Here is a 17,528-nt window from a genome sequence, read left to right as displayed (position 1 = left end):
GGCCGTCGATGGGAACTGGATAGCAAACAACGCAAAATCAGTGGCGATATGGACGGTGGGGCCCAGATAGCCGTAGCGGTAAACGCACAGCTATTCAGCAAGACCAAGCTGTGAGGGTCGTGGGTTCGAATCCCACCGGTCGAGGATCTTTTCGGGTTGGAAATTTTCTCGACTTCCCAGGGCATAAAGTATCATCGTACCTGCCACACGATATACACATGCAAAAATGGTCAATTGGCATAGAAAGCTCTCAGTTAATAACTGTGGAAGTGCTCATAAGAACACTAAGCTGAGAAGCAGGCTTTGTCCCAGTTGGGACGTAACGCCAGAAAGAAGAAGATGGACGGTGGGAAGATATCCTTTCCAAGAAGTGGTACACCGTGCAGATAAAGACTTTTTTATAGCCAACATTAACGGAGTCTTCTCTGTAGCTGCTACGCACCCCCGCGATGGTCTATTGACCAGTTCAACGAGTTGCTCGACAAGCTGACTGAAGAGCTCACAGACCGCAGACCAGTCGTCATAGCCACTGATTTCAACGCGTGGGGCAGGCGCTTCACCAACCCAAGAGGGAGAAGTCTTTTGGAGGACTTAGCAAAGCTAAACGTAGATGTTGCCAACGATGGTACCACCAGCACATACCGTCGAGATAGCCCTGGGCTGTTAGGAAGTTTGAACTGGCAAGTGAGTGAAGAGTATACGCACAGTGACCACTGAGCGCTCCGGTACAATATTGATAGCGGACAGCAGTTGGAAGCGTGCGATTCCATCAAAGGAGTGGAGGTGGAAAACTTCGCAGTTTAACAAGGAGTTGTTTGTTGAGGCATTGAGGTTGGAGCGCAATGCTCAACACTTTACTGCGAATGAGTTGACAGCGGCATTAGCACGAGCGTGCGATGCAACTATGCGGAGGTAAGGTAAACTGCGACATGGTCGCCGCCCAGTTTACTGGTGGAACTTGACGATTGACGAGAGCCCGCAACGACACTGAAAGAGCAGATCGAAGACCAGCGTACCGCTCTCAATAGGGAAATCAGGCTCAGCAAGAAAGCCTGTCTGAAACATGGCCCTGGCGCGATGCCAGCCTCAAATGCAGTACGTAGAGAGCAAGGGAAGTATAGGAGCGCAAGATGCACGTGAGTCACACGCAGAAAGCGAAGCAAGGAGCAGTGCAGCGGTTAGCACAATAGCCTCCTCATGAAGTAATGCCAAGAGGCAGTTCCGGGGGGAATGGCTCGTGGGCGATGGTGGATTTAGTCGGTATGGATTCGAGTTCGACACTCTGGCGCACGATGGACGAATTCGATATGACTAGCCTCCATTGGGGCCTTCCTTAGCCGAGTGGTTAGAGTCAGCGGCTTCAAAGCAAAGCCATGCTGAAGGTGTCTGGGTTCAATCATCGGTCAGTCCAGGATCTTTTCGTAATGGACATTTCCTTGACATCCCTGGGCATAGAGTATCATCGTACCTGCCACACGATATACGAATGCGAAATGGCAACTTTGGCAAAGAAAGCTCTCAGTTAATAACTGTGGAAGTGCTCATAAGAACACTAAGCTTAGAAGCAGGCTCTGTCCCAGTGAGGACGTTAATGCCAGGAAGAAGAAGAAGAAGAAGCCTCCATATCGAACATGAAACGTTGGGTTAGTTCGTAAAGGTAATTTACCACCTTCCAAAACTAAAAAAAGAAACAAATAAATAACCCTTATTCAGCCTCCGGATTTAGACTACAGAAGGGCAGACGACTATCTCGGAGAAACACAAAGTCGCCTGTACCATTGCTCCGAGAAGCACAGGAAGGGCACAATACTGTGAAGGGCGCCCTGGTACTTCACAGGCTCCATTTGCGGTAATATTTTTTTTAGACCCCAGAAACCATTTATTCTTAGGGACGGTAAGCATGAAGCCGCATCACACCATAAATTAGGAGTCACCTGTGAGGTGAACTTTTTCCACAGGAACAGACAGTCCGTAGTGTTAATTCTCAGCCAATTGAAACAATCGCTACCGACAATACGCAGCTTTCTGGGCTGATCGGGAAAAGGAGATTAATATTGATTATTAACTACTGTTCAACCTAGCCAGAAAAAAATAAGGTCCATTTGTCTTAAAATCACACTCATGACACTCACATAATCCGGAGAAGGAAATCCGTAAAATCTGTGACACAATACAGGAATGAATATTCAAATAATGCAAAGCATTTTAGAGCATAGGATTCTAATATGACCTTGACCTTCCTTAGTCGAGTGGTTTGAGTCCGTGGCTACAAAGCAAAGCCATGCTGAAGGTGTCTGGTTTCGATCCCCGGTCGGCCCAGAATCTTTTGCCCTAAGATAAAGTTACCCAAAAACGGACTTTTCTTGACCGTGTTATATACAGTGTATTCTGAAAAATGTGTATAATTTAATAAATTTGATTAATTCAGTTACCTAATGAGAAATGGTGAATTTGTCATAACAACACAGGGCATAAAATTCAAGACTTACTCTCATTCCATCACCACTCATCCAAACTGTGATGCGTCATAACTTGTTTTTCTGATCTCCCCTCTTCAACGGCAGGCCATAATTCACTCCTTGTGCAATAAATTCTCGGATCCTTCCTATCGGCTGTGTCGACCGCCTCAAACAAATCGCAGACCGAAGTTATCATCGGCAAACATAATTAAGTTACTTTTTTCGGTATTAATAATATTGTTTGCCAATATCCGCTTTCGAGAGTTCCATTTCTTTTCCCGCCCCTTCCTGAGAGTGGCCGCCTTACGAACTTTTCCCGGCGCGTGGGAGATCAAATCTCGCTTGTTTGTTCTGGCGAATAGTTTTTCCTTCGTCTTACAGGCGACATTTAGCCTCTTAATCCTCTGCAAGACGGCTACAGCAGAAAGTCATTTGGTGATTTTCTCAAGCTGTGGGACAAATAGGACGTGCGTTAATCCATAATAACTCGGAGCTGTTTCGGGTGATATGATTGATTACGAGCGTTAGTGGTTGGGACTTGTGGAATACGTATTGGTTAGGATATACAGATTAAAGACAGATATGATTTTCACAACCTCTTATTCTGATTATGTCTTGAATATAACTTGCAATGATTATATTATATTATAATTATCATCGACCTTCAATCTTTCCAACAATAATCTTTGAAAATCTTCCATTTCTCCATTCCAGAATGCGCTTCGAGAAGTTCGAAATGCCAAAGCATGGCTACGACCAGGTGGACGGCAGTGGAATGGCCACAGGAGCAGGCGACGGAACCAAAGGATACGGGGCGGACGACGGCGGGGGCGATTCACCGATGTCGTTTGAGGAAATCGAACGGCCACCGCTGCGGCACATCGACAAATATGTTCGGGCGGAGTGTCCCTGCATTAAAACGACCCGCTTCACGATCGCCCTGATGACCTGCCTGGGGTTCATCATTTCGTTCGGAATGCGCTGCAATATGGGCATGGCCAAGCTCCAGTTCGAGAATGCGGTGAGTTAATGAGTCGCGGGGTAAGGTGGAAAAAAGCGTTGATGTGCCATCAGTCGTTTCCTTTGTCAAACGTGATTTCCGTCGGGACACGTGCCGATGAACGGAATTAGCGAAAAAGGGTTCAGCCGGGGTTATCTGACTTAATGAATGATATCTTTCCACACGGCTGGGTAGACTGATTGGTAGTCACGCTAAATCAAAATGGACATCTAATAGGAATTTGCTCGTAATGATGTCTCATGAAATGAAAAAATGAGATTTAAATTCTAGCATGCGCCAATCTGGAATTGGACAACTGAAGGCTAAAATGAGAAATTTATAGTCTAGACAACATCGAACGAAAATTCAACTTCAAATAAAGCTCAATACTTTGTACAGTGTTCAAAGAATTCAATTCAGGTTCAAAATTTGGCCCCGATAGCCGTAGCGGTAAACGCGCAGCTATTCAGCATGACCAAGCTGAGGGTCGTGGGTTCGAATCCCACCGGTCGAGGATCTTTTCGGATAAGAAATTTTCTCGACTTCCCAGGGTATAGAGTATCTTCGTACCTGCCACACGATATACACATGCAAAAAATGGTCATTGGCATAGTAAGCTCTCAGTTAATAACTGTGGAAGTGCTCATAAGAACACTAAGCTGAGTAGTAGGCTCTGTCTCTGGGGACGTAACGCCAGAAAGAAGAAAAAGAAGGTTCAAAATATTCCATATTTTTTCGCAACTCAAACAACAAGAGCACATCCATTTCCCGTCATAACACCGCACCGGAAGCGACCGGAAGTATATCTCACTTGATCGAATCCACCCCTCGGCTAGGACAGACGAGCGACGACGAGCATTTCGTTCCATTTAACACTTGATTCGCTGCTGATATGGTTTTCTTTTATATAGATTCAGAAGCGAAGGATAAATATTCCGTCGTCAGAACAGAACCGTGCCGGTCGCCATGGCGCCATCGATATGAAGAACCTTCTACACTGTACATCCGGCTTGCCTTTCCGCGTTCAAGATGCTTGTTTGGGGGTGGAAATTTGGTCGTCATCGTCGTGCCGGAATCGAAATCCAACTCCAAGGAAATGGATCATCTTCACGCAGTAAGGCACCAGATAGTCTCAGTCGGGTTGCCGTCGGTCGGTCTCCGTCGGTTATATGAATAAAAAATTATCATCTTTTGTGTCGCCCGTATTACGAGGAACGAACGGCATAAATGCTTCCATTATGTTCGACTTCATAAAATTTCATATTCCAGGGGGCTGTAATGCTCACGGATTTCCCTTTTGTGATGCGCTCCCCTTCCACTATGACTAGCCATTTCTTTTGCGCCCATTACCATCGGCTTTTGATCGGGGATTTCCCCATTATGTTTTGACGGCGACGGCGTTCCCGGACCCCCATTCAGTCAAGGCGAGCTCATTATCGTCATCGGTTTCATGCGACAGCATATTCATTAGTCTTTTTGCAATCGACAGCAAAAATCGAACGATAGGGCTTTATGATTAAAATGACGGTGTGTTATGAGCTGTTATTATTTATTGAAAATTGAGGCAAAAAGATCCCTAAACCTCGAATGAATTAAACTCAAATAATTCAATGGTATAATATAACTTTCATCTCATTTAATGTAAGATTATTTCGTGCAATAATATACAAATTCATAAATCTCCTGAATGTGTGTCATAAAGCATGGTGATCTATTTCCAATATTTTCAAAGGAAACGTATTCGTGGCATTCCATTAAGTCGCTAAACTATAACTGAATATTATTTTCACAATTATTTCTTACGATATTCGCACTAACTGACCAGCCTACTGAAGTATGCCGTACTCCTTATCATATTCCAAAGTAACCACTAGCTCTCTAATTCACCTTTTTGGGCTTATAGGACTAATATACAACTAAAATAAAGCATATCAGCTCTATAATTACTCTATATCAGCACGCGAGGCGAATTAAAGTAGTAAAGGTACTATTTTGGGGGGTGACCCTTTTCGCATAAAGCAGTTTCATATAAGAACAGGTAGCATTTTGAAGAAGGCATATAATTCTGATTATGCCAAACGTCCGTATTCGAAACGTCTTTGTAAAGATGATAAATTCATCATTGCTAATTTATAGGGAAGCTTTCAGGTTGTTACTCTGTTCACAAATGTCACCAAACCCGACCCAAAACCGACTAAACCCGACTTTTTTCAAGCCCGAACCCGACCCGTACCCGATAATTTTGTAGCCTTCAAACCCGACTCGTGGCATTCCATTAAGTCGCTAAACTATAACTGAATATTATTTTCACAATTATTTCTTACGATATTCGCACTAACTGACCAGCCTACTGAAGTATGCCGTACTCCTTATCATATTCCAAAGTAACCACTAGCTCTCTAATTCACCTTTTTGGGCTTATAGGACTAATATACAACTAAAATAAAGCATATCAGCTCTATAATTACTCTATATCAGCACGCGAGGCGAATTAAAGTAGTAAAGGTACTATTTTGGGGGGTGACCCTTTTCGCATAAAGCAGTTTCATATAAGAACAGGTAGCATTTTGAAGAAGGCATATAATTCTGATTATGCCAAACGTCCGTATTCGAAACGTCTTTGTAAAGATGATAAATTCATCATTGCTAATTTATAGGGAAGCTTTCAGGTTGTTACTCTGTTCACAAATGTCACCAAACCCGACCCAAAACCGACTAAACCCGACTTTTTTCAAGCCCGAACCCGACCCGTACCCGATAATTTTGTAGCCTTCAAACCCGACTCGAACCCGAATCCGAAAACAAAATTAAATCTCCACTGGGGCAGATCCGGCTACACAGCTTAGTGTTCTTATGAGCACTTACAGCCGTCAACCGGAAAATTCGGTAGCTTTCTTCCCCAGAGACACTGATTGACGCCGAAATTGCTAAGCTATTGAATCTTGAAGGAGAATCTCAGTCGCTGTCGCTGACATGGACAGCGAATGTTTCTCGACACGAATCGAATTCTCGGCTGGTCAATCTGATGATCTCTGGGGAAGAAAGCGACCGAATTAGTCCGTTGACGGCTGTGAGTACCGTGAGCAGTTTAGATCTTCCTATACAGACGGTGGACTATGGTGAATTGTCCAAGCTATACCCGTATTTAGCTGGCCTACCTGTGAAGAGCTACAAAGAAGCAATTCCTAGAATCCTGATTGGACTGGACAATTTGAAACTCGCGGTACCTCTCAAGGTACTAGAAGGCCGACTGAATGGGCTGGTAGCAGCCAAAACAAGACTGGGATGGGCTGGTTTTGGCAGCATCGATAACTCAACAGGAAATGCGAGTTTGTCGTCAGTTTTTCACATCAACAAGAGCGTGGAGGATAACAACCTGCAGGAACTCGTCAAAAGTTACTTTGCGACGGAAAATCTGGGCGTTTCTGCGACGAGTGAACTGGAATCCAAAGATGATCGACGAGCGAAAGAAATATTGCGACAAACGACTATCAAGCGTAGTGACGGGCACTATGAGACAGGACTGTTGTGGCGGTACGATTTGGTGGAACTACCATCAAGCAACGGTATTCGTCATCAAACGTCAATATCCCACCGCAAAATCGCTAGTGTTTGGAGGGGATTTTAACCTCCAAATTGCCAAATAACCTCCAAAGCATCACCTCCAAGTTAGTTCTAATAACCTCCGTTATATGAAATATGGTGGCGCGTCGATCGTCGCAAGTTTATCGTTAAACAGTCAATGGCGGAACGTCGTTTGATTTGTCTCGAGCGGAAGCTACGCAACCACACAGCATTGTGCGAACGTTTGGACAAACAAATAGCGGAGTACCAGGCCCATAGGATTACATTGCAGGAACTTGAAGAAAGTCGAAACTGGTACCTCCCTTTTGGGGTCGTAACAAATCCGCGCAAAATATTAGGAAAGAAGATCGTCAGGTACAACGTTTTCTCTACAGAACTGACCCGTCTAAAAAGCCGGACATATTTGTGATGAACGTGGCCATTTTTTTGGTCCACATTGTTCGGAAAACTACGAAAAAAAAACGAACGCGATGAAGTGGCAAAAGGAACTACCAGAAGCGGCAGCAGCAATAGAAAATCTTTATGTAGATGACTTTTTGGACAATCGAGATACGGAAGAAGTATTAGCAATACTGGTGTCTGACGTGCGGAAGATTCAGCAGAATGCAGGCTTTGAGCTAGTACGTAACTGACGTTCAAACTCGTTGAAGGTGCTGCAGATCATCGGAGAAAGCGCAACAGAAACGAAGAAGGAGTTCAACGCTGATAAAGCAAATCAAGTTGAGCGTGTTCTTGGCATGGCCTGGGTGCCAGAGGAAGACTTCTTCATGTACTCCGTCAAGTTACCGGACAACCAGGAACATGCAGGATCATCAAAGTTCTTTGCAACGAAGCGAAACGTCCTGAGGTTCGTGATGAGCGTTTTAGATCCGCTCGGGTTGATAGCGCATTCACTGGTACACGGTTAAATGGTCATACAAGACCTGTGGAGGGCTCAAGTTGGTTGGGGCGATGCGATTTCAACGAACATTTTCGTGAACTGGGAACGGTAGATCAAGCTGCTTTCCAAACTGAGTGAAATACGTATTCTACGGTGTTATTTTCCCGGATACGATCAGGACAGCTTCAAATCACTGAAACCGCACATATTTGTAGCCGCAAGTGAGTTTGCATTCGCTTGTGTTGGCTATTTCTGGATAATTGATCGTGGTCAACCACGATGTGCATTGATAGCCTCAAAGGCCAAAGTGGCTCCACTGAAGCCGCTGTCACAAAAGTTCAGAAGTAAATCCGGCATTGAAACTCGAGCAGTCCGATCAGGCAACTATCACCGTTCATAAACCACTTTGGTGTTCTTCGTATAGCAGGTCGAACAGTAATCCTGCCGAAAGATCATCGTGTCACCGAGCTGGTATCACAGACGGTTCGGTTATCAGAGCAATGAGACTGTAGTCAATGAAATCCGTCAGCGATATCACATTTCCACTCTTCAGACGGTGGTGCACCAAGTAGCAAAACGGTGTCAATAGTGCATCGTGTACAAGGCGAGTCTTGAAGTGCCTAGGATGGCGCCTCTACCGGAAGCACGAGTAACCCCGTTTGTCCGACCATTTTCGCTGGTTGGAATCGATTATTTCGGCCCGTATTTGATAAAGATTGGGCGCAGTCAAGTGAAGCGTTGGGTAGCGCTCATTACTTGCTTGGTCGTGAAAGCGGTTCATTTGAAAGTTATCGCATCACTTTCTACGGAATCCTGTAAATTAGCTCTACGTCGGTTCATCGCGCGCCGAGATGCCCCAACGCAAATTTACTCCGATCATGGAACGAATTTTGTAGGGGCTAGTAGAGAGTTGGTTGCTCAAATCGCTACAATGAATCGAGAGTTGTCGGAGAGCTTCACCGACGTCAAAACACGTGGTACCTCATCCCGCCATCCTTCCCGCATATGGGAGGTGCCTGGGAAAGAATGGTAAGATCTGTAAAAGCAGCTCTGGAAGCAGTTAAGTGTTCTCGAACACCGTCAGAAGAAGTTTTTCAAACTATTCTGTGTGACGCAGAGTCAATGGTCAACTCCAAACCGTTGACATACGTGCCACTGGAGACGTCGGATCAGGAGGCCTTGACTCCGAATCATTTTATCCTCCTCAGTTCGAACGGAACTAAACAACCAGAGAAAATACCAACCACGGAAGGTGAGGCCCTGCGAAACGGATGGAATCTGTTCCGATATGTTCTGGTTCAGTTCTGGATAAGGTGGATTCGGGAATATCTGCCCGTCCTGACTCGGAGAACCAAAACAGCCCATTCAAGAAGGAAATATTGTTTTTATCGTGGGTGAGACAACAAGGAATCCATGGCCTCGAAATAAGGTCATAAAGGTAATTCCTGGAAAGGATGGTCGGCAGGCAGATGTTCAGACTGGAACTGGTGAGAGGGAGATGTACCGGGCGGTGTTACACCCGTTGGAGATGTGGCCGAAATACCCACAGGGAATCTGCAAATCTGACGGCTAGCCTGTCAACTGTTAGTTCTGCTAGTATGAGTAAAGTAGAAGATTGTTGATGAACTATACGTGTGATCTGAAAGGCATGCAGTTGCAGTCATTAAAATCTCTGATTTTATTAGTTTAAATATAAAAAGCTTCCAAATGAAAAAATCAAGCAATCTATGTATTACAGTTATATAATTCTTTTAGCTTTCAAGCTTTTCCATAAAAAAAATGAATTGCTATAAGAACCGTGGTTTCTTGGTCTATGTAACGAGCCGTGCCTACATCTGTCTTTGTTTATTAAGGCGAAGTAGGCCGTCATTGAAATTTGTACGCGTCGTTGATGGTTGTTGCTAATTCATCTCATGATTTCGAATCAAAGAAAACACTGCGGAACACGTTTTTGTCTCAAGCACCAAAATACCGGTATTTACTTAATTAATGGTTGCTGAATACATTGTCGTTTTCAGAAACATCATAGCACGTCTAGTTTTTGAGATATTGGATGTTGAAAATACTAAATTTGACTATTTCAGCCAACTTGCATGCAAGTTTACCAGCTTGTAAGGTAATTTATTTGCTTAATTTGCCTCAGAACTCATACTTCACGTGTATAACAATACTTATAAACCAAGTTCATACTATTTTTGATTATCAAAAGTTATTTTTTGATGATTTAGAAAAGTATTGTATTTTGCTATATAAAAGAAACGAAGAGTTTTGTATGGAAACTGTTAGTATGTTGAAAAAAGCGATTTAATCAAAATATAATCGCGTGATTTCAACCAAATTATATCTAAAATGAAAGCTAAATACCTATTTTGCAGTTTTGATAAAACATACTTTAAATTTCATGTAAACATCAATAAAACCAGTGTTTTAAACAACTTTAGCGACCTGTAGCTAAAAATCCTGACGTGCTGGAACATTTCTGAGAACGGCATTAGAATCAGCAACCCCAAATCTACTAGAGACACATAATTCGATTCTTGGGACACGCAAAAATGTCATTTTTGTTGCGCTGTGAAATCAGTTGGTTTTGTACTGACACAGCTTAAAAAGTATCAGCATACTTTATGCATGTTAGCGCGTACAGTGATACTTTTTCAAGTCAATATAAACTATCATGACAAAGCAAAGCCATGCTGAAGGTGTCTGATGAAAAGTCGATTCCCGGTCGGTCCAGGATCTTTTCGTAATGGAAATTTCCTTGACTTCCTATGCATAGAGTATGATCGTACCTGCCACACGATATACGAATGCGAAAATGGCAACTTTGGCAAAGAAAGCTCTCAGTTATTAACAGTGGAAGTGCTCGTAAGAACACTAAGCTGAGAAGCTGGCTCTGTCCCAGTGAGGACGTTAATGCCCTGAAGAAGAAGAAGAAGAAGATAAACTATCAAGACTGAGTTTTATCACTTTGAAATGCAAGCTGAAAAGTCATCATTGTTGCCAAAACGAATGACGGGCTACTTAGCCTTAACATATAAACATAACAATTTCAACTGGTGCTGTTTGAATCATCTTCAAATGGCTTTGATCCGCGCTTGTTGAAATTGTAATATATATATGTTAATAAGCATTAAATAATTCTTTAAAGGATATACATATTTATTTATTGTAGTTGTAATGTATTTGACATTTGAAAAATACATAAAAATCTGGCTCAAGGACAGTGTATGGATAAAACTAATCAAAGGCAAATTCAAATCGAAACCCATAAAGGCCTCGTTGAACGCATCAGCAAATGTCTTCATGCCATACAATCGATTGCGAGGCTCGACCTGAAGAAAATTACATTGTCTTATTACCCGTCATGTGCACAGATATTCAATTACATAAGTAGAGGGAGAGTCAATATATCCAAAAATCAATTTAGCCGCAAAAACTGCTTACGCTCCAACGTTTAGAATCCCAGCAACCGACAGCGATACTCGTACGCAGGATGGTTGAGAAGATCTCGCCAGAGAAGTGTCGAAGAAATACATGTTGTACATACTGACTCCAGTCTTGCGAATTAGCAACTGTGATACGGACGCCAAACAATAACGCTAAATTCCATAATGAAAGGCACTAACGAGCAATACGAGCAAATCCTCCAGAAATGCCGTGAATACCAAGTCCCAACGTATCACCTGTTCAACGATTATAAAGCGGCTTATGATAGCATCGACCGCGAAGAGCTATGGAAAATCGTGGACGAATACAGCTTTCCCGGGAAGCTCACAAGACTAATAAGAGCAACGATGTGTAGAATAGCGTGAAGATTTCGGGCGAACATTCCAGTTCGTTCGAATCCCGCCGGGTTCAATAACCGAGGTACGATTTTTACAAGATCCAGCCAATTTGTTTGCTTCGCGGATGATATGGATATTGTCGGCAGAATATTTGGAACGGTGGCAGACCTGTACACCCGCTTGAAACGTGAAGCGACAAAAGTCGACCTGATGGTGAATGCGTCAAAAACAAAGTACATGCTGGTTGGTAGAACCGAGCGCAACAGAGCCCGCCTGGGAAGCAGTGTTACGATAGACGGGATACTTTTGAGGTGGTTGATGAGTTCATCTACCTCGGATCCTTGTTGCCGGCTGATAACAACGTTAGTCGTGAAATACGGAGACGCATCATCAGTACCTACTATAGGCTCCAGAAGAAACTGCGGTCAAGATAGATTCATCCCCGCACCAAATGTACCATGTACAAAACGCTTAGAAGACCGGTGGTCCTCTATGGACATGAAGCATGGACCATGCTGGAAGAGGACTTGCAAGCACTTGGAGTGTTCGAACGAAGGGTGCTTAGGACGATCTTTGGCGGAGTGCAGGAGAACGGTGTGTGGCAGTGGAGAATGAACCACGAGCTCGCTAGGCTCTACGGCGAACCCAGTATCCAGAAGGTTGCGAAAGCCGAAAGGGTGTGCTGGGCAGAGCATGTTGCAAGAATACTGGACAACAATTCTGCAAAGATGGTGTTCGCGTCGAATACGGTTGGCACAAGAAGGCGGGGAGCACAGCGAGCGAGGTGGCTTGATCAGGTGCAACAAGATCTGGAGAACGTGGGCCAAAATTGAACTTGGAGAGACACAGCCATGGACCGAGTAAATTGGCGTAACATCGTTAACGAGGTTTTATCAAATTAATTGATGTAACACCAACTAAAGACAGCCAAGGGCTGAAAGTCTCTTTAATAAAGACAATAATAATAATAACCAACTAAATAAATAAATAAATAACGAGCAATACAGTGATTTTAAATATAAAGGGTCTCGGGAATCATCAGAAAGCTTCGCAATGATGTCATTGTAGTGTGGCTTGCATTTCATCTCCTGGTCAAGAGTGATGTACTTATCTATAATTTGACCCACTCTGTTGAAAACTGTACCACAAATCTGGTTGTTGAAATTGATTGGCTTCTGTCTGCGGTGGAATGAAATAACACTGCAATTGTTGACGCTGAGGGTCAGAATCGAGAAGCACCAATTGGCCATTATGTCCATCCGTGATTGCAGCAATTGGCAGTCCGCAGTGCCGTCGTTGATCATGTAGATTTAAACATCATCCGCATAGAATAATCGACATCCTGGTAGCAGCTGTGAGAGTTCGTTGATGAAGAGCAAGAACAGAAGCGGTCCAAGATAACTGCCTTGGAGTACCTTAAGATTCATTTGCAAAGCTCTCAGATTGCAATGTTCCAATTTTCACGTGTATCAAGCGGTTTGTTAGATATTGCTCAAACCATCGCACTAAAGAGTGAGATTTTATCAATTTACCCATCAGAGTCGGGAGACCAATATTTCTATTTCGACCTTCCAGCAAATGCTGAAAGTACTCCTTTTGACTGCCACAAACGTTTGGAGATGGTAGATAGGCTTCCGCCTAACCTGAAGCTACAGTGGGCATCCTACAAGCGCAACTACAATCCAGTGAACATGGCGACGTTCAACGATTTCATGAAGAAACTAGTTACGATGGCCAGCGACGTCACTCTACTGACCAGTGTAGGGCAGCAGCCAGCAGAAAAACACGATAGGGGAATACGAGAAAAATCCTCTAAGGAAAAGCTTTTCGTCCATCAACAATCCCCTGCATCAACCGACATGCCTGGGGCCGAATCAAGCGGTTCCATCTCTAAACCCTGCGTGAACTGCTCCAAAATAGATCATCGTATTGCCGAGTGTCCAGTATTCAAACGACTGACTGTGGATGAAAGATGGAAGGTTTATATGCTTAGTTCCACATCGATCATGGCCTTGCCGGTCAAAACAAGAATGCGGAGTTGGAGATTGTCGTATGCGCCATCATGCTCTACTGCACTTAAGGAAAGCGGCATCTGGAGTATCCTCATCGACAACAGCAGCGGAAAGGAACGTCGTCCACCAGAATCACCATTCAGTAACTTCTTGTGCTCTGCTGCGCTATTTGCCTGTGACATTGCACTACAATGGAAAGAGTGTGGAAATATTCGCGTTCTTAAATGATGGATCTTCGTCAACAATGATGGATGCGGAGGTAGCGGAACAGCTAGGTGCAGTGGGACTTGTTGAAAAGGCTGGAAAGGCGATATATCGAGAACGGAAAAAGACTCCCAGCATTTAAGAGTCGCAATATCCGGATTCAAATTGGCCAAGGAGTTTCCGCTGAAAGCCAGGACTGTAGGACAATTAAAACTTCCGAGCCAAACTGTGAACTACGAGAAAATTTGTTTGGATCATCCATACCTTAGAAAGTTACCTCTGACCAGCTACACCAATGCCATACCTCGACTTATTATTGGCGTAGACAACGCTAAGCTAACCAGTGCTCTTAAAAGGATGGTGTCTCTATGGACGACCTGCCACCACTGACAGCAGCCTTGTGGACTACGTGAACACGCATGTGAAGTTGCACGAAGCAGGTACAGATTTGCACAATCTGTTTAGGCAATTTATGACGGTCGATGAAGCAAGCGTCAAACGGAGTCCACTTTCAAATGAGGATAAGAGAACTTTGGAGATTCCACAGAGAACCATCAGAAGAGTAGACAGAAAACTGGAAACTGGACTATTGTGGCGGAGCGATGAGCCTTCTCTTCCAGATAGCTACGATATGGCTGTCTGTAGAATGGAAGCCTTTGAGCGTAAATTGTCGAAGGATGACTGCGGGAAAAAGTCAGAGGGTTGATTGAGGAGTACCTTGCAAGAGGATATGCTCATCGGATTACAACGGCAGGGCTGGATACTACGGAACCAGGACGTGTCCGGAAGGAATCCATGCAAACCAGAAAAGGTCCGTCTGATTTGGGATGCTGCAGCCCGAGCCAAAGGAATTTCGTTTATCGATATGGTGTTGAAAGGACCGGATCTGTTGACTGCTCTTCCAGTCGTTCTATTACGTTTCCGTCAGAAAAGCGTAGCATACTGTGGAGACTTAAAACTAATGTTTCATCAGTTTCGGATAGACAATCGCAAAGATTCCTATATCGGGAAAACCCTGGAGAACCACCACAGATCTTCGTGATGGATGTTGCCACGTTTGGCGCTGCGTGCTCACTGTGCATTGCGCAGTATTAAAAAAACAAAAATGCTAAGAAATACAAAGAGCAGTATCCGCAAGCAGCTCGTGCCATCATCGATGACACTGCGGAACACTTTTTTGTCTCAAGCACCAAAATACCGCTATTTGCTCAATTAAGGGTTGCTGAATCCATTGCCGTTTTCAAAAATATCATTGAACGTCTAGTTTTTGAGATATTGGCTGTTGAAAATGCAAAAATTGACTATTTTGACCAACTTGCATGCAAGTTCACCTGCTTGTAAGGCAATTTATTTGCTTAATTTGGCAAAGAATTCAAACTTTATGTGTATAACAATACTTACCAATAATGTTCATAATACTTTCGATGAGGAAAAGTAATTTTTTGATGGTTTTAGAGTTCTGTCTGATCTTTCGACCTTGACGCTTGCTCCTACGGGGGCCAGCGACTAGGGCAGGATCAAACATGTCGCGCGTCGGTCTAGTAAGTGAAAAAGTGGCGTGATCGGTTAGTTCTTTGTGATCCTTTGACCTTGACGCTTGCTGCTGGGCAGTGCGTCAAGAAAGCCAAGTTTTTTTTTTCCTTTTCGGGTCGCGCGCCTATTTTTTTTCTGAGTGCTTTTATATAGCCGAGCAAACGAGTGAGGCTGAGAGTGGATTGTGGCTGCACAGTGAAGGATAAAGGATCAATTGGTGAGCTCGTTTCAGAACAGAACACCCCTTTTTACCTTTATTTTTGTAATTAAAAAAAAAACTTTGAATGGCTCGACACTACAAGTTTAGACTTGCGAAAGGTTCACTTTATTCAACGAACTTTGGATGGTTCGCCACTGTAAGTGTCGGCATAAGAATAAGAGTGTTCTATGATGTTCCAACCAATCGATTTTTTTGTTTCTTTTCAAATAAGTAAAATATAATAACACATGCTTTCGTCCTGACAGCTGTAGGAATGTTACATTTAGATATTTGTTCAACAAACTTTGAATGGTTCGTCACCTCAAGTGTCGGCATAATTTTCCTTTAGATAGAAATTGTTCATATCAAATGAAAATATTATATTTTCATAAAAGCATATTTATATTTGACAAAAAACTATTTATCATGGTCTAATCACTTATCAAAGTGAATCCTTTGACCCAACGATCCTTCCCATTAACAAACATCCTTCCCAGTAACCTTTGTGGAGATGCAGAGGCAAACACGGTCTCCAAATAGCAAAGGTTACACACTAACATTCCTTCCCCCAATCCCACCTGACTGCAAGGACGTGGCCGGCGCCGTTATTGACCCTGTATAAATAGAGGCACTGAATAATGCACATTGAAGAAGATTATGGTCAATCCCAGCCGAACTTCTAGTTGATTCTTTGTGCATTTTCACTGACTTTGGTCAATCACGGAATAGCAACCATTGATATGTGTAGTCAGTCTAAGCTAAGCTAAGCTAAGCTAAGGAAAAGTTATTTTTTGATGGTTTAAAAAAGTATTGTATTTTCCCATATAAGAGAAACGAAGAATTCTGTGTGGAGACAGCAAACATGTTGGAAAAACCGGTTTAATCTAAATTTAATCGTGCAATTTCAACCTAATTATACCTAAAATGAAAGTTTAACTGCAAAATCCATGCTTGGTGGATTAAATTACAAAAAAGTTAGATAAATTTTACTTTAAATTTTATGTAAACATCAATGAATCTCGTGTTTTATATAACTTTGACGACCTGTAGCTAAAAATTGTGACGTGCTGGAACATTTATGAAAATAGCATTAGATTCAGAAACCCCAAATCTACACGAGACACATAATTTTATCCTTGAGACACGCCAAAATGTCATTTTTGTTACGCTGTGTGATTTTCTGGATAGTGTTGAGACGATGGATGAAGCAGTGGAACTCATCGAAGATGTGAGGCATGGTCACGCCCAAGCAGGGATGGAAATTCGGAACTTTGCATCCAACTCTTCCGAAGTTCTTGAGCGTATTGGAGAAGCCAGCAGAACTCAACCGAAGTCGATCAACCTTGAAGTAGAGTTACTGTGCACGTTCTGTAGCCTTAGGTGCAGGAGCCTCATTGCTTGTAAGCGCACGGGAGCGCTGTACATCGTGAGACCTTTTTTGGTGCGCCTCATTTTTCTTGAGATGTGTCTCACTGCGGTCTCATGCGCTCCGTCACATGTGCTGTTTAAAATTCAGCGCAATAATTGAAGTGATTACAAAAGTTTTCAACGAGAACGAAATTGTAACTTTTGAATCGCGAGTCTTCGATCATATCATGTAGGCCATCTAGACACCTGCATGATGAGGCTAAAATAGCTGTAGAGGCTTTTCGTTACTAAGCAGTTGTTTCACAACTTGGATACCGATGGCGAGCCATAGCGCCGAGCAGCGCATGTGACGAGTCTCCTCGAGAGCACATCACCTAGCGCGCGCTTTTAGAATTTTCGTGAGCCTCCATCTAGCGCAGCACACTAGGATTCCGATAAGCTGAGAGACGGTTTGGTTGGAGGCTCGTCAGTACATTTATGTGCTCCTGAGAAATATGTAACTC

General features: G+C 43.3%; 1 protein-coding gene across 1 annotated transcript in view; it reads left to right on the top strand.

Moving 5' to 3' along the window:
- LOC5572657 (vesicular glutamate transporter 1) overlaps positions 1 to 17,528 on the top strand; it is a 187,762-nt gene that overhangs the window by 155,120 nt on the left and 15,114 nt on the right. Inside the window, exon 3 of the mRNA XM_001654107.2 lies at positions 3,174 to 3,480. Coding sequence (XP_001654157.2) covers positions 3,174 to 3,480 — 307 coding nt within the window. The remainder of the gene's footprint in view (positions 1 to 3,173; positions 3,481 to 17,528) is intronic.

This window comes from Aedes aegypti, chromosome 2 (assembly GCF_002204515.2).
Source record: "Aedes aegypti strain LVP_AGWG chromosome 2, AaegL5.0 Primary Assembly, whole genome shotgun sequence".
NCBI classification, from domain to species: Eukaryota; Metazoa; Arthropoda; class Insecta; order Diptera; family Culicidae; genus Aedes; species Aedes aegypti.
Note: the sequence above shows the minus strand (reverse complement) of the source record. Positions and strands in the feature narration are given on the sequence as shown.